Source organism: Tinamus guttatus, unplaced genomic scaffold, assembly GCF_059628265.1.
Source record: "Tinamus guttatus ecotype Peru unplaced genomic scaffold, ASM5962826v1 Tinamus_guttatus_pri_ptg000470l, whole genome shotgun sequence".
Classification (NCBI taxonomy): Eukaryota; Metazoa; Chordata; class Aves; order Tinamiformes; family Tinamidae; genus Tinamus; species Tinamus guttatus.
In genome coordinates, this window is record NW_028289004.1 from 158,191 (window position 1) to 176,869 (window position 18,679).

At 36.9% G+C, this 18,679-nt stretch overlaps 1 protein-coding gene across 1 annotated transcript in view; it reads right to left on the minus strand.

Annotated features, from left to right (window-relative positions):
- The window catches only part of CTPS2 (CTP synthase 2), a 64,461-nt gene that overhangs the window by 38,224 nt on the left and 7,558 nt on the right, over positions 1-18,679 (minus strand). Inside the window, exons 6-14 of the mRNA XM_088532738.1 lie at positions 17,895-18,011; positions 16,978-17,061; positions 13,559-13,639; positions 10,815-10,966; positions 10,418-10,550; positions 8,902-8,990; positions 8,053-8,147; positions 7,071-7,133; positions 6,545-6,588 (exon numbers count right to left, since the gene is read on the minus strand). Coding sequence (XP_088388864.1) covers positions 6,545-6,588; positions 7,071-7,133; positions 8,053-8,147; positions 8,902-8,990; positions 10,418-10,550; positions 10,815-10,966; positions 13,559-13,639; positions 16,978-17,061; positions 17,895-18,011 — 858 coding nt within the window. The remainder of the gene's footprint in view (positions 1-6,544; positions 6,589-7,070; positions 7,134-8,052; positions 8,148-8,901; positions 8,991-10,417; positions 10,551-10,814; positions 10,967-13,558; positions 13,640-16,977; positions 17,062-17,894; positions 18,012-18,679) is intronic.

Below are 18,679 nucleotides of genomic sequence, written 5' to 3' on the forward strand. Positions count from 1 at the left end.
ATAAGGGGAGATAATAATATGTAGTAGATTTTAATACATCAGCAAAGAATTTTGAAGAGCAAGCACAATATTCCTAACAAAGAGACAGAAAACAGAGGAAAAGAGATTCTCAAGTCCTGTTCTAAAACCTTTGGAAAGTAGTAACATATTTTTAAATAGCCTATTTGGGCCCTGCCTTAGTATCTAATAAAGCAGTGGGTGGCATGGCATATTAATTTTTAAAGGCGATTATGTGCATGCTGCAGCTATTCCACCTGCTCCATTTCCTTATTTCTGTAATGCAACTTAAATCAAATTTAGCTATTTGAGAGTGAAGTAACCTGCCTGAGTAACACTTGTGGTTTGTCTATGACAGGTGCTCTGGCTTTTTCCTCTGGTGGATGTGAATTTCTAGATAATATAACGTAGGTTTTTGGAGTGCTCAGGTTGTATTCATACATTGAGATGTCAAGTGAGAGGCAGACAACAGCTCCTGCTTCTCAAATGGCTACTATACCTTCATTAATAGCTTTGGGAAGTGATGGCAGGCACTGTACTTCCAGTTTAGCCAGTAAAACTGGTAAACACAACACTACCAGTAATGTTTTCTCATAATACTGCATTTTACTGAATGTATCATTTCTTGGCAATATTCCTTTTAGAAAAACAGTGGCGGCAACTTATATATTTAGTACTTCTCTCCTTTTTTTTTTTTTCTTTTCCTATAAAAACAACAGGATACATTCTCACTTGATAACTTAATTAAAACGATGGACAAAAATAATGATGGAACTGTCAGCTTTGATGAGTTTGTGATCCTTATAAAAAAGATAACTGGTACAAGTCAGTAATGCATCTGCAAGAACAAGAAGTATCGCTGCTTTGAAGGAGAAAAGCCTGGAGTTCATGTACAGCATATGTGCACTTAAACCCACAGATTTCCTTGTTGTGATAATAAAAAACAAAGAATAAAGATATATTTGACATGTAATGGATTAGTTTTGCATTGTTTTTCTTGCATGTTGGCTATCTAGTACTTTCCAGTTAAGCTGCTTCCCAATTAGTGAAGAATTATGCGTTTTTATTTCACACTATAAAATTGTTACTGGAATGAGTTATTATCTTGACCTCTAGAGCAATTCACATAAAAAAACATGCAAAGGAAGAACACATATGATTCGACCATCCCCTAGTTTACAATATCTAATACTCTGTGCAGTTCCCTTTCATCATTCACATCAGGAGACATTTCCATATGGTAATTAGTTCAAATTTTTAAAACATTTTTAGTATTATTATTATTGAAACATACTTTATTAAGTATGATGACTGTGATATTCTTCGTTGGATTCAAGCTATATTCACCTAACCACACCTTTCCCTTAAAAGCAAAAGTTTTTTTTACAACTCTTGTAATTGTTAATATATAGGTATGTATAAAAACTAAGCTGCTTCAAATTAAAACATTCACTGCATTTCACATTTAGTCTTTTCATTTCATAATTTGAAGAGACACATGCATTTTCAATATGGTTCATGGGATTTTATTTAATTACCATATTATGTGACTAGCAAGTTAGTAAAAAAAAAAAAAAAAAAAAAAAGAGGGAAAATAGAAGAAAGTAGACATTGACAAAAATAATACTGTGCATGTGGAGCTCAAAACTGTGGACTGAATTTAAACACATCATTCATTACCCTCATAAATCAGTTAGGATGTGATTCTCAGAGGGCTTAAAGATTCAAATTAATTGCAAAAGGCATCAAGTACCTTAGAGACTCCCTATTAGTGTTCCTATCCCCTCTATGAAATGAGGATTAAAGTATTTCCTATTTCACATCAGTGATACATGGACAGAAACCTCAAAGGTTATCAGACTCAAACATGATATTATGAGTGTTAAAACAGACTGCTGGAGGCACTTCTACACAAATCCTTCCACTCTTCCTTCAGTTTGCTTCTTTAAGGAAAAAAAATCTTTTTTTGTAGGTTGTGAAGATATTTTTACTTGTCCTAAATTAACAACACACTTTGACTTCAAATCTATGTGTACCACACAAGTGTTTTCTTCCCCAGCTCCTTTAGCTACTCAACACATATAACTAGTACTACAAAACTACGAGAGGTGTTTTTGCATAAGGGGCACATAGATTCCTTTTCATCTATTAAACAGCAGTAGAAATCTCTGAGTTCAATGAGGATACACTGACATTCTAAATAGAAAGGGAGGGCAGGAGGAAACAAGCATGTTACTGGAGTGTCACCTACTGGCAAAATCTATTTCTGTTCCACTTCTAGAGTTCAGTGAAAAGGGACTTAAGAGAAAACGTACGGTGCAGTATTTGAAATTCCATCTTCCTACACAAGATGCAATGGGCTGTGAAGAACCATGGTCACAATTACAATTAGCATTTTCTTTATAAAAATGAATGTTAGAATTATCTTCAGAAAGATTAATTTTTGCAAGAACAGGATCAGCTACAGTAAAATTGACAAAGAGCATAATGAAAAGGGTCATCAGAAAAGATTTTTTTAAAAAAATCAAAGTTCAATAGTAGAGGAAAGGAACAGAAAAGAGGAGAGACACGGAACAAGACAAAACACTTTGCTCTGCCATGCAGTGATCTAAGCTCACTGGCAGTCTACACAGTACTCACTTAGAAAAGAAAACCTAAAACCATCATTTGCAACATTAAATTCACACTAAACATTACTCTCAAGTTGATGCATTCCTTTTTTCTTTCACAGCAAAGCACAATAATAATCTGCCTATTACTGTTATCCAAAAGGCTAGAAAGCAGAGCAGGAACATTAGGAATACGTAATGTTATATGACCTTCGATTAATCAACTAAACCAATTAGGAATTTGGGGGACTATAATCAATGCTCATATACCTGTGCCCCCATATACCATTTTGTCTACTGAAATCAAACCTATATTTTTTTAAAGAGGACTCAAAAACCTTAAACTGATTTTCTGTCATTATAAAATGTACGCTCTGATGACTTCTGAAAAACATTGTCACATTGAAGCTCCTTGCTTTTTATTCAGAGTATATGTTTTTACTTTAAGTCTAAATGAATAACTCCAATTTATCACAAAAATATCAGATTTCAAGTGTTTCAGATGCAGCTTATAAGCCACATCTTTTACAAATCCTATACTGCATTTCCTCTAACTTTTCATTATATAGGTATTCGTATTTCATAAAATACTGTTTTCTCTAGTATTTTGTTTGAAACAAAATTTTGGCTATGTTTTACATCAATAAGTCCCAAAGTTTCATCTTCCTTTTATCAGCACATTAAATCTCAACTCTCAAATACTCATAGTCATTCATACACCAATATAATTTCTATGAGTCTTCCTGCAAAGAAGCAAACCAGGTTGCAGAGATGCTCTCCTGCATAAAGTGACTCATGGATGATTTTGCAGAACCCAGACTGAGTAACGCTGTTGCAATAGTAGCCATCAGAGCGAGAAACAGGCGAACAGCTGAACTAACACAGCTTGTTAGAGGCACCTCACTACCTGTGCACGTGTAACTCTGCACTCGTTACTGTGCAGAACAAGTCACAACAGCTACCTCATCTCACAGCAACTTCTTACTAAGACAGGCAATGTCATTCTGCAGTGCAATAACGTGTGCCCTTTTAGTTGAGAAGAGTTACCAATAATGTCATTTCTCATCACTCACAGTTCTTGCAGTATTTTCCTCATGCAGTTCTGATGACATGATGACCTCAGTTTTGTTTTTAATAAAAGAATGAAGTTTCAGATTTCTACAGACGCACAGCAAAAGGGCGAAAACAACATCCAACACTTCAAAAATCAAAAGCAAATAATGCAGCAAAGTACAGCATTTTTTTCAAGTACTCTGAAAGAAAATTTATTTATTTTGGTGTGCACAGCTCTAGGTATTTGAATGCTGAACAAATGAAGAAAGCAGAAGAGAAGTTGCATAGTCTATGATTGCCCCTGAATCTCTTTGCTAAACTGCATATTTGATTTTTTTTTCCTTTTTCTTAAAAATAACAGGAAATACAATTGCTGATTCACCTGCCACTTTTCCTCTCCAGTTTCCAAAGGAGGAGGTCCTAAGTTAGCACACAGAAGAGTCACACAGTGGCATCACAGGCTATAATTTGCTCCGAGATTCAAGTTATTGTATATACACTACCATAATAACAGAAGAGACTGTAAGTGGGACATGACTCTCTACTTGAAAGGAGGTTGCAGTGAGGCAAGGGTCGATCTCTTCTCCAGAATATCTACTGCTAGGACAAGAAGAAATGGCCTGAAGTTGCATCAGGGCAAGTTCAGGTTGGATAGTAGGAAAAAATTCTACACAGAGAGAGTGGTGAAGCACTGGAACAGGCTGCTCAGGGAAGCAGCAGAGTCATCGTCCCTGGCAGTGTTCAAGAAATGTGTAGATGAAGCACTTAGGGACATTTAGCAGGCACGGTGAGGATGGGCCTACGGGACTCAATCTGGAAGGTCTTTTCCAACCATAATGGTTCCACGAGTCTATGACTGCAGCAAAGATACTTCCATGTTTCCATCTTCAGGGGTAATGCAAAGCTCTGCATCCCAGCTAACTACTACAAGCAACCCTTAGAGCAAATGGAGAGGAACTGGCACTTCCACAGAGCGATTCATCCGTTTCTGAAGAAGGCCTCTAAAATACATTAGCTGAGCATGTCATGAAAGGGCAACTAGCTGAAATGGAGTCATGGGAAGTTAAATGAGATGTATCCCACTTCTAGGGGCCTGAAAATTAGAAGCCTAATTTACATCACAGAGAAGCCCATTACCACCAGCCAGTGAAGGGAGTTCAAAACTGAATGAACTGCTGTCCGCAGGTATTTTTCTCTTCACTTATTAACAAGGGGACCAATAAGCCTAATTTCAGCCACCTGCTCTCACAATAAGAAGTAAGGAAGTGCTAATTCAAGGACAACTGCTTTTTATTAGAATTTAACGGCAGAAGCTCTCTGCAATTATAAAAGGTCATGGTAAATAATGTGAGGCTAACCGTGAGCTCAAATTGCTGACTTGGTGACCCAAATCAGATCCAAACATCTTTCAAAGAAATTGATGCTGATTCAGACTCACAGCTAGCAAGCTCTACCAGTTGTTCAAAGGATTTAAAAGAGAAAAAAAATCACTTTAACAGAATGTTTCAATCATTGCCTATTGAAGCACAGAACTTGAATTACAAGAAAAATAAGGTTAAATATCTTTAATAAATGTAGGTATCACTTTTTATTTAGTGGGTGAAATATGCCAAAGGAATAAACATATGGTATTGACAGAAGTGCTGTTCTCTCCTACACAGCAACAGTGGAATAATATCCTCTGCACCTAAGTAATGTCCCGTGGCACAAAAAAACACTATAGCCAAAGATGTCTTAGAATCAGCCTTTTGTACTAAGCTTCCTGCTACCCAAAAAATTGCAGTAAATCTTCATAATTTACCATATTTTACAATATATTGGTATTAACAAGTTGATCCTTTCAAAGAAAAAGTGTGTTTTCTAATATACTCAAGAAGGGCAAAGAAAAAGACCTCTGCCAATACTAAAACCACAGCATTTGTCATCAAATGTAAGTTTATTTTTGTCCCTCTGAGAACATTTCCCAATCCCACTAAGCTTTAGCGGCATGTCCGTCTCAAACGGACTAAAACTCTGAAGGTCTCTAATTTACCTTCAAGTTCAGACCAGATTCTCTCTCCTACTTTGCATAAAAATACATCTAAACAACATTGGCAAAGAGGTCAAATGCTTTAAAACTCTTCCACTTGCACTTTGCAAAGTAAGAATGTGAAACTGAAACATACTTTTACTTTCACCTCCCAAAAATTCACTTGAAGAAAACTGATACAGAAACAGTAGTTTCTGATGAGCAATCCATTAATTAATTGCTGAAACAGAGCTTTACATCTTACAGTAAAATACTACCTCATTTCTCACATGAAGTTTTCTCTTCTTTTTCCTACAGATCATTTGCAAGTTTTACCATTACAAGAATGCTGTATCATGCTCTCCTAAACTAGGAAACATCTGGAAAAGCTCCAGTCAAATTCCACCACTGGCAAGCCACACAGACAGCCCTACCCAATTTACAGCATTGAAATTTTTCTCAAAAGGACTATATGAGATGCATAAAAATGTGGACAAGAAAAATACTACCTATATATATAAAAGAAATAGAAGAATTTCTCAATATTTTTCCACATCTCTGTCTTACACTTTCCAATTTCCCTTTATATTTCATTCTCAAACTAATCATTATTCTCCACTCCCAGGATTGATTTACAAGCAAGTTACTGCAAAAATTACAAGAATAAAACTAGGGCAAACTCCAGATCTGAGCAAGTGAAGGCAAGGGACTATGCAAAAAGAAAGCACCTCAGAAACACTAGTGAATAAGGACAGTGGACACCTCTTCACGTCCTAGCACATAAAATATCTAGACAGTCTTTAATTTACACAGAAGTAACTTCCTTTTAATACAAGAGTATGGTCACAAAACATGCAGGAGGAAAACTGGTACTTACAACAGGGTTTTTTGTGTCAGGGTCAAATTCTGTAGAATTTGCATCTGAAACAAAAATTCAAAACAAAACACAATGCATTTCCATTGTCCTACAGGCACTACAGACTCACCAGAACAGCTCTGTGGCATCTGAGGCTTTGTGTCTACTTCCAGCTACACCTTCAGAAGTTGAAGTACTAAACATGATGCAGCTATCTTGAAGAAACCACAGGGAACATATGATCTGCAACCCCATCTCACTTTACTCCACACCTCCCACATGCTCCAAGGAAATGCTTACAGAGATTAGCACATTTCAGCTATATGAATGAGACTAAACAGCGGATTTCAGGCAACCTGCATAACAGAAGTTGCTATTCCTTTATACAGAAAGTAACTGGAGCTGCTTAGTTCTTTCAACAGGGCCAATTTGAGCAATCTAATGTTCCTAAGACCTATATACTAAATTGATTAATAGATATACATTGCACATACAGAATCGAATCTCTTCTAAGCAAATCATATCCATGCTGACATACGGCACTTACCTTTCCAGTTTAAACAGTTCCTTGCAAACTCCACTACTGCTAATTGCATTCCTAAGCAAACTCCTGTAAGAAGAAACAAATCCCTCAGAATTTAACAAGATAAACAGCTGGACTGACAAAGTACTCACCGTTATGCCTTAAAGTTGACTTCTTGTTTAGAAATCTTACAACCCACTGTCTATACACAACCTTTCCAAAAAGTTAAAACAACAAAAATGTCTGATCAAAATAAAATCCGAACTTGGAAAAAATTGAATCTCGCATACTGTGAATATACATGGCATAATTATGTGCTTTAAGTCCTTTTAAGAAATATTAGTGTTTCCTTTCTTCTCATCTATTTTAGCAATAATTATTGTAAAGCTAACTAAAAGCCAAAAGCCTCAGTATATCCAAATTCAAATTTTGCTTTGGCAACTAGCTAAAGTAGTCACTATTACCCAGAGAACTGTAAAAAACCTAAAGTAGTAATCAAGCTTTAGAGCAATTCACACAAACAGCACAGTTCATAGACCAGATGGGTACTTTGGACATCACTATAGTAAGATATATCGCTAAATCAACATAAGTTATTTAATATGAAAAACATGTCCACAGAGACCTATATTTTGTGTACACTGATTAATAACTGCAATGATGCTAATTTTAATATATTGAGAAGGAATGATTTTCCAGATAAAATATTAACAAAGCCTTTGGGGAAGACAGAGTCTTTCTCTTCCTTCCTTCTCCAGCACCACAGTACAGGACCACACAGGCATTGCTTACAAGGCAGACATTCACAACAGGAAACCTACATCTGCAAGACAGGATCCCTTCTTAGTATCATTCATTTTACTCGCCGACTCCATTATTTAATAAGCCCAGTTCTAGCAGATTTGCTTTTTCGCTTTTTACAGCTGCACAGTCTTTTAAAAAATCAGATCAATTAGCTTCCTACACATCTCCAAAACACAATAATTTCCAACCTTCATTATCTTACCCAGAAAAGGTTTTTTCTTTGTCCTTGCCCAGGAGATAGCTTGGAGTTTGCCTTCTGTTCCCCTAATTCCAAATCCTCCTGGGACCAGAATGCCACTGTAATGAGAGTCACATATAAAGTGACTGGCAGGTAAAATCAAGCCAGCAAAATAAAGCAATGCAAGAAAAAAGATTTGCAGGTTTTAACAAAGCAGGCACAGTGCAAAAAATACATTCCAGTTCCTCAATTCAACATGTACATCTCCATTTTGTATTACTATATTGGATACAGAATTTAGATCTAAATTTAAAATTTCTGTCTCATCTTCACATCCCAGTTCTCATATCACCAACCTCATTCTTCACAGCAAAATTCACATTGCTTAAATAAACTAGCTATGTATTCATCACTTTAGGACCTTAATAGCAAAACCTGACAGCTAATAAATAAATCTAAATAAATGAATTTTGCTATCTGATAATAACATTTCTTTACATATATAAACTGAAATTCTGAAAATGGTAAATAAGTTTGCAAGTGTCACAAGCATTTACAAGTCTAAACACAACGTTTATCTAACTGCTTTTTACTGCAATTCAAGTTGACAAAGAAAAATTATTGACAACTGACCTGCACTCTAAAGAAAGCATTTTGCTTAGCTATCTAAAACACAGCAGCTTGTCTAAAGAGATTAAAATGGAGTTTCAGGATACGGTCTGACACTAATTTGCTATGTCTGATGCTTATCATTGTACAAGTCTATCTCCTTCCATAAGTAGCACAAGTTTGGACACACTGAGAAAAGCATTTTACATCTGTAAAGTAAATCCCTGTGGGTATTTGGTATGCAGAATACCTGACACCACTTACTCTGCTTTGCACAGCTTTTGCCAGGCCTGGTGATATTTCACTGGGTTCTCAACTTCAGTAGAACGTTCAAGATCTATCGAGTCTATGTACTAAGAGAAAAACATGCAATAAAAGAGTATTTCTTTCCACAGAAAAAGCAGCATCAACTGTATAACTATTTTCTATAGAATTAAGATGAACCCACTACATTTTTCAAGTGAATTTCCCAGGAGACATAACTCCAGTGAGGACCCAGTACTTGCTCTGAGTAGCTGTAGCAATCCGGCCTTGCCTCTTTGCATGGGGTCTGGAAGGTGCTGCCAGCTTCCTGCGCTCATTCTGCAGCTCGCCAGGCAAGCAGACTTGTCTGACTGCTCTACAGCCGCCCAGACCTGCTTCCTATGGAAACTACAGCACCAACTGAAGGATGGTGCTGGCCTTATCCTGACATCCAACTGGGATGTGGCCAGGGACTTCATTTTCACAGCTCTCGGGTGCCACCGTTCATCTGATCTAGATAAGCCTAGAATATCTAGCCTGCAAGAAAGGCATGACTATGGATTAACTTGAAAATATCAACTCTACAGAGGGAGCCAGCCTCATCATACGCTCTACCAGAGATCTTCCATTAATCTCCACTGCCATTCACAAACATGGCTCCAGAGGTACCAACGGAGCAAACAACTACGTGGTTAGGTACTGCACTGAGGATGAAAGATCCTGATCTGACTCCTGGCTTTGACATAGTCTTTTTTCTGAGAATAGCATAATTAATAACGTCCTGCTGTAGGCCATCCACTACAAAAAATAAATCATCTGGACTGACAGAACACATTTGTGTGCAGAGAAATGAAACCAATGAAAAGATTGTGTGAAGTTTTTCAGCTATAATAGGATTGCCTTCTAGCAAGTTTTCTTTTTTTTTCCCCATACTCCAAAAGGTATAAAGGATGCAATAGAACAACCACATTCATAAATAATTATTATTCTATCCTAACATATAGTTAGTATGGATAGACTAAAAGGATAGTTTATCATGCTGGGTGGTTGGAGGAAGAAACTAATTACACTTAAAATTAATTCCTGTTTCCTTGTCAAACATATTGAGCCAGCACATTTATCACATTTAGGAACATCCTATATTTCAGCATTCAGGTATGTGGATGCAACACTTGGTGTCTTCCATGTTTTTGCTAAAAAGTTTTTTACATATCATAATTTTACCCATCATGCAACTGCCAGTGTAAGACCCTATTCAGAATTACATCATCAGGCAGTAGTCTTATAACAAATAAAATTTACCCTTGGCATTAAAAAAAATTTTGCAGGTAAACGCTTTTTCATCAGATCCAAAGCTAAGTAACTGCAGTGTTCTTTTCAGATAAGTTTCTTAAAAAGTGAACCATGTATGGCCATTCTGCATTTATCTTCATGCTTCATTTCCTAATTACAATACGAACTAAAACTGCCTCATTGTTGGGAACTAGTACAGTGCATCCCACACATTCCTGAAAGCAAAAACCAGACATATTCTCACCATTAAATCCAGTTTGTGATTAATCGCCAGTGCTGAGTGTTCCAAGGCCTTGAAAACAGATGCATAGCAGTCACTTAGTTTGGTGTACTTGCCAACGAGAGCTATGGAACACACCTTTAGCAATCTTTCATATCTAACAAAAAGGAGTTTTCCAGTTATTACTATAGTTTTCACAAAGAAAGCACTTTAAAAAGACAATACTTGTTTTGTTTTTGATCTCACAATACATGTTCTAAAATCTCAAACACATCCATGTTTCTAAACCCAAAACAACCTTAGGTGTTGACCAGCAGCATTACACAAAGCCCAGCAGTCCATTTTGGTCACTTTACAGGAGTTAAGAATCCAAGTGACTGAATTCCAGCACTACCAAAAAGAGAGGCAGGATTTAGAATACCTGTCAGCCATTTTTTTCCATTTCATTAAGAGATCACTTGGCTGGTCATCAATAGGCAAATTTAACCGCTGTTTAAAATACTTGATGATGCCTTGTTCCTCCAGCAGGATTGGTACTCGGTAAGTGGAAGAAACATCGTGGATAAATATCACCTAAAGATAAACACATAACAAAAAAGTTATCTAATTTTTTTTTCCACAGAAAACATGCATTCCACATTCTACTACATGTATTTTGTATTCTACATAAATTAGGCTCTTCACACACTTTTCTCAGAATGAGCAGGACAATACAGCCAGCACTTAAGGCTCCACTAAATTTACATGGAAAAATTACTCTGAAAGTAAAAGTGAGTCTATCTTCTTCAGCCCAACATGGTACAAACACATCTTGTCAAGCCTACCAACATGCCAGTTTTAATACAAACTTCTGACCCCACAAGAAAAATGCTGTTAAAACAAAACAAAACAAAAAAACCCAAGCTTTCTTCTTCTCTCACAAAATATATTTTCTGGGAAAGAAAGAATACAAAAGGAACTTCACAAAACGGATCCATCTATATCGTGATAGAATCTTCTACAAAGGATTTTCGTAGTGAATTAGATTACGTAATTAAATTATGAAGGTAGCCCACTCATAGTCATTTAGTTAAAAACACGTTTGTTTATAAATGATGTCCAACCTGCTTGCAATTAAGTTCATTGCATCTAGCAAACTTGAGACTGTAGAGTTCCAAATCCTGACCACGAGTGTCCTCTCCCCACTACCCATGAGAAATAAAGGATGCTTCCTTAGGTTTCCTTTACTTATTCTTGTTGAACAAGTAAAGCACTTACACACGCCTCTCCATGCGCCAACTCAACAACAAAGGAACAGAGCAGCCACAACTCTCCTGTAGTGGGAGCTTATACAACTGTTCTTCCAAACTCAGCAGCTACAAACTACCATCCTATTTAGAAAGAACCACTGGCTGCCCTGGGTTACAGCATTGCTGACCATAGAGATTGTTAAAATCCTGAAACAAGCCAATGGCACTGCTTTTGCTTCAGTGGGACGTACTTAGAAGTGAGGAGGAAGCCACTCACCATCCACTTAATAAAAGTAACAAAAAATGCACTTAGAGCAAATGGATTTCTTTTTGTCACAGAGGAAGTCAGGGACAAAACAGCATATGGTTTTGGATTAGTTATGACAGCAAAGAAAAGGAATGGAGAAGACAAGCTAAAAAGCCTGACCCCCTCTTGAGGTAATAAATCAGAGTTCTAGACACAAACTAAATCTGCAGCTTCTTTTCTGCCGGTGCTGAGCATAGCTACAGGAAAAAGATTGATGATGCAACTAATCCTTCAGTTCACAAAAGAAAAAAAAATCCAGGTTCATTTTAGGTAATATTTAGAGATGTGGTCTTTGTACGACTCCAACTGCAGGGAAGGACATCGTGAGTGATCTAGCCAAAAGAGCTTGAAATTCATGGAATCTGCCATCTCTTCTGAAAAGACTGTTTCAATGGCTAGAAATCCAGAAGTGGCTAATTAATTTTAAGACACACAGGGTGGTTAAGGATGGCTCTGCAGAATGCTGAGGGCAGCAGTTACAAAGGAAAAAAAGACAAGGCTTCAACAGAGCATGGCAGCTGGACACAGCACGTCAGTCCACTGGGTCTTACCACCCAGGACACCCCTACATTACACAACACAGTGCTGCAGTGTCTGGAGATCTGAGCAAACCGGAACAGCCCAGGAGCAGTGCAGCACTCTGCAGAGATTGATACCACTAGCTTCTCAGGAAAGCAGTGAACAGTATACCTGCTGAGCTTCTCCCCTCAAAAGCAGATCTTTGGTACAAAGCAATGCCGTGCAGAGAGCCACTCCCTTGCGAGTGAGCTCTCCTGGATGCTCAGGTATAATGGGGCTCCTGCTAGGGCTATGCTGCGGAGGGCAGGTTTCCTCAGAAGCCAGCTCAAATGGGTTATCTCCTACAAAGAGTAAGATACAGATGGGCACACAGGAAAAATAATGGCCACACTGTCCTCTATGTTCTCATCTGGGGCCTTACTATAAAAAGATTTATTTCTTACCCATCTGCAGAGAGGTCAACACTGACACAAACTTGAAACATAGCATCAGCGTTAGCATCTATTATCCTTTTAACATTACCTGTTACATTAACGGCAAAGGGCATTTGATTTACCAAAATGAGTATTCAAACAGCAGATACCTACAGGAATTAATGTCAAAATCATACATGAATTACAGAAGGACGTATACCATAGATGTTCTACACATGCTGAAGGGCACGAATAGCCCATTGCACATTAGTGCATATTCACGCAACTGTGATGATCTATGGATATAAGCGAAATCCATAACTTCAACCACACTTTGTTAATCCGTTATTATAAACATGTAAGATGAATTATGGACAGCAACCACAGCTTTCAGCAGTCTAGGGAACTGTACAGTTTTCATGAGAATTTATAACAGTTAACAACACATCCAACATCTATTCCTTTTATTAGTTCTTTCTAACCTAATAAATAATTACACCAAAATATAAAATGTGCTTACACTATAAGGACTATTTAATGTATAAAATTTTAAACAGTTCTTAGAGTATAAGACAGAGAAAAATTGTAAAAACAACTACATATTAATAAAATAGTCTGAAGTTGAAAATAGAAATGCATATAAATATTTGGATGTTTTCCTACGTATGTAATGATTTACAAACTGTTCATTACTGACCTGTTCAGGCTCCACATGGCAAAACATGGAGATCTTTTCCTTCACTGCCATTTCTATAGGCTTAGCACTTCTGCAGACAATCTGTCATAACAGAAAGTAAAATCATAAAACTTTTCTAGGAAAACCTGCAGAAGATCCTCAATAACACTCATGAATAGATCACCTCCTTCAGAAATTCTGTGCAAATATACTTTGAGTTTTAATATACATCATAGCTCACAAATATTTGCTAGCAGGACAGAAGTAAATCAATTACCTCAAGAACACTTGCCCATATTGACCTTCTTTTACTTCTTAAATCTTTCTATAGCTTCTTTTGTAATGTTTCTTTCTCAAGCTCTCCTTTTTTATAGCCATTATTGTAACACTCTAAGTAAAATTCAAGCAGCATTTTAAGTACAACTGATACAATGAATCAAAAAAAAATGACCTTATCAGTTGAACTCAGAGCAACAAAAATTAGTTTACATCCATATTTTCCAGCCCTTCAGTACTTCAGTGCCTTTTTGGAAATTGTTAATTCACGCATCATGATCAAAAGGAAGGATTACAATGAAAAAAATGCCACTATTTTACGTTTTCTAATTTTTTTCTAGTGTAATTACGCAATTTTTCTGTGATTATTTTGCTGATGGAAATAAAACTCAAGTATCCTAAGAATGCATGTATTAAAAAAAAAGAAGCTTTTTGGAATTTTTTGAAGGTCTTTTGCATTATCTAACTTTAGGTAACTTAGAAAAACACTTTGAATTCTGCATCAAATATAACAATTCTCTTAAAAGAGTAATTTATTATTTTCCCCTTGTGTCTAGTAAGTGCAGCTACTTAACACATTAAGACTTTTTTGTTGTTGTTCAGAAATACATTGCTGATCATTGATCACTTTCTAGAATGCAACTTAGCTAGGCTGAAATTGATAAAAATCTAATCAACTTCCCCTAGCAAGAAATTTGAGAATCAGAAAAAACAATGCCAAATGCAAAAGAAAATAGGCAAATATTCAAATAATCAAAAATAACTGACATAATGTGTACATTTTCTTCAGTTAAGCATAACAGAACTTGCAATTGTATTTAAAAATTGGGTAATATTTGAAGATCCTATTCATAAACCACAATAGCCTGAGTACATGAACACATCCAGTCTGGAGTCTATAATCCATCTTGCTGTAATAAATTTAAAGTCAAAAAATAGAGGTAATGGAGTCACATAAATGAGAAGCATCAGAAGAAGCACGAAATGCAAAACTAAGTAACAGTGGCTAAGATGCATGTCAAAGCAACAGAATATACAAAGGAAGAGGTGAACAGAACAGCACTGGCAAACATGAAAACATCACTTTTCAGAATGTCATAACAAAGTCCCCTAAACCTGCGCAGACACTGTATGTTTACTAAGCTCTTCAAACACCCCAAGGAGGCAAGCTCTGATAGGCAAACAGCTGAGACAACTCAGAGAGCAACAGTGAGGCTGCAGCCATCAAGAACAAGTTTAGCAGGGGTTATATGGGGCAGCAGAGCTTACAGAGACAGCTCTCCTAACTGCTGTCCTAGCACCTTCCCCACTGTTTGCATTTGGCCCCTTGTTAAGAGAACACCCAATTTTTTTAAAAAATAAATAAATAGAGTGCCCTTCTGGGAGTCCCTGCATGACCCCAAGCAATAACCAAGATGGGAGAAAGTAACTACATTAGTCCGTTTTCCTTATCTTACGCACACATGCACGCACACATGGCTTTTAAAAGTTGATTTTTTGGGGAAAAAATCATCAGGCACTAGTTAACTGCCTCCAGAAATCAGGTGCGATTTTCCATATTCAATTAGTAGCACAAGAGGGATTTTGAAATTTAGGTCTGAAGTTTGGAATGTAGAGAAGCAGTGTATAAATAAATCAGGCTTTCTCTCTGTAAAGAGAGGAAAAAAATGGATATGCTTGTGAAGTACCATAGAACTTAACATTCAGTTGGAAAAATAGTTTTCAAATGGAAAAACACTTAGACCAAAAAGTCTGTCAAAAATGACACAAAGAAACACAATAACAGAATTTAATTATGTGAATATCCTTTTAAGAATCATTTCTCCTTTTGAGACTATCGATGTTATTCAGAACCAATGACTAGGGTCACCACTAGTGTCACTGCTCTTTCATTTCTTAGAAGGGCTAAGAGGCCTCTTCTCCCAGTGGAATGTAGGAGAATGGAAAGGACACAAGGAATGAAAATGCCTCCAGAATCAAGTCCAAAAAATATTCTTTACTTATTAAAGCAGACTTACACACACACACACACAAACACCAAAAAGTTCTCTTCCAGGGAAAGATCAAGAAACAGGCTGTCTTCAACTCTGTCTGTGGCAGCTCAGGAAAATGTGAAGTGCAAGTCTGAACTGTGGTTGTACTGGCATGCAAATCCAGTGCTGCCTCAGCCTCACTGTCACTAACACTTGAAAAGCAAGTTCGAGTGACCCTCCCGGCTCTCTTCTCAATAGCAGGGCAATATGACAACAGGGAGCTGCAAACCATTTGTATATCCTCTCTGCTCCCAAGGAAAAGTCACAGCAAAGCACATGTTGTGTCCAGGGAAAAAAGCACATACTTGCTAGCAGGATCACTGGGGAGTGAGACTGGAAGGAGATTAGCCTTTGACATCTGCTCACTGGCATAAGATGAAACTTGCTGCCTTTGGGATTATTATACCTCAAATGCATGTTCATCATACAAAAAGAACAGGAACTTTGAAAATGAATCCATATGTTTTATACTTTCAAACAGGAACATTTTAAAGACAATGCATTTTCAGTCCACAGGAACTTAAGGAAAAATTTCTTGACAGTGAGAGTGACAGAGCACTGGAACAGGCTGCCAAGAGAGGTTGTGGAATCTCCTCTGGAGATCTTCAAAACCCGCTTGGATGTGCCATGTGCTCTAGGTGACCCTGAGTGTGCAGGGGGGTTGGACTAGATGACCTCTAGAGGTCCCTTCCAACCTTAAGCATTCTATGATTCTATAATTCTATGAAAGAAAGGATTGCTTCTCTTTAGTCATATATAAAAAGAGATTTGTGAAAGAATTTTTGATCCTAAAAGAATTCTAGGTTGTCCCACAAAGTAAACTGAGAAATCTGACCTTTTGATTATTTTTAAGCAGTGCTTTAAAATATTGATTATTTTTAAGCAGTGCCTTCCCTTTATAAGAAGAACATACCTCCAGTCCCAAGGTACCACAGGGATTTGGACTGTGTTAAGTTAGAGTGAGTTTCTATAATTTTATTTCCCATGGCTTTCATGCAGCAGTGCATCTTACATGTTGCATTTCTCTTAAAGCTCTCATCTCTCATGATTCACTGAAGAGTGCTCATGTAAGGATACTTTTAGATGAAACATAGATAAAAATGTGTAATATTTGTTGACTCATGAACTCACCAAATCTGGAGATAAACCTAAGCCCCTCAGTGCTCGGACACTGTTCTGTGTTGGTTTGGTCTTCTGCTCACCAGTGGCATTAGGCTGAAAAGACATTTTGAAAGTTCAAACAACTAATATCTATTAACAAAGCAGTTACAGATAGAAAGAGAAAAGTCATTGCAAGTAATAATACATGCAAGAAGTAACCATACATCTAAAAAGAGCTGCAACATGCCAGGAAGTAACAGTCACTGCATATCTTAGGAAAAAAAAATCAATAAATATATGGCCCTAATTCAGGTGAGGCTTGTTGTTTGTTTGTTTGTTTTTGTTATTTGTTTGTTGAAGAAAAAAATCAATACAATTGACTCAGAAGAAGAAAATTTCTGAAGTTGGACTTTGCTAATAAATGTCCAACAGAGCACAAAGACTATCTTGGAAATAATCAGATATATTAAGTAATTCTATTCTCAAATACACAGAATCAATCCCACTGAAAATCAGCTGCATATTCTCTTTTTATGTATACAAGGTGCAATCATGTCATCACTATTAAACCTCTGCTTTCCAGAAACTTCCCAATGAATACTTCTCCCTTAAAATAATAACAAAATCTCTTTGTGAAGTAGAATTTAGACTTAGAAGGGAAAAAAATCAGCAAAAAAAATCAGCCCTGTACAACAAGTATGTGCAACTTTCTAGATAAATTAATATTGATAAATTCTTCCCTTTTTTGTAACTTGGAATATTAGATTCTTGCATCAATAAAAAAATTGCCAGAGCCTTTATTAATGCCAGTGGAGTGGAGTTTTGTATCTCTTAACCTTTAAGCCCTTCCAACAACCCCTCTGAAGGGGACAAAGTAAACAAATATATAACCCAACACAGAGAAAAAGTTGGCTGATAATTAAAATATATTTATTTTTATAACTTACCTGTGGTACTAGACTAACATGGATATTACAGAAGTTATCTCTCTTTGCTTTGAACTGGAACTGTCTAAATGCTTCAACAAAGGGCATTCCTTCAATGTCCCCAATAGTTCCACCCAGCTGAAAAAGAGAGGTTGGATCTGTCAGAGTGACAGAAAGTAAAAGCAAACCAACACCTACCTCTTAAAGCTTCAGCAATTTCTATTATTTTATCAAAAAAAAAAGAAAAGGTAGAGAGAAAAGAGGGGCAATTGAAATTTGGTTTTGCAAATATACTCTGCAAAGGGCCCAGCTCTCATCTGTCCTGCATGGTTTGCTTCCCAAGGAGAACCAGAGAATCACGGAATCACAGAATGGTTGAGGTTAGAAGGGACCTTTAGAGATCATCTAGTTCAACCCCCCTGCTCAAGCACGGAAACCTACTGTAATGACTTTCCATGCTCATGCTCACGTACAACCAAGCACGTACGTTCTGCACAGGAAGATACATGGTGACATTGAAAAAAAATACGTGCTTTCGGGTGACTTCCATTGCCTTAAAAGCGGTTAAAAAGTAATCATTATTTGACCAATGTGAAGGCTTTTGTGCTGAGAAGCAGTTTTTATTTTCCTGACTGCCAGATTAATAAACAGTTGTGGCCAACAAGATACATACAACTAGCCACATTATCATAGCTCTCCCCCATCAAGAAATGACATACGGGCAATATGAACTCCTATTTCAGGTTTTAAAAGCATTTAAACATTTATTACCAAGCCAAAAGGAGGACACAGACCAACTCAATGAG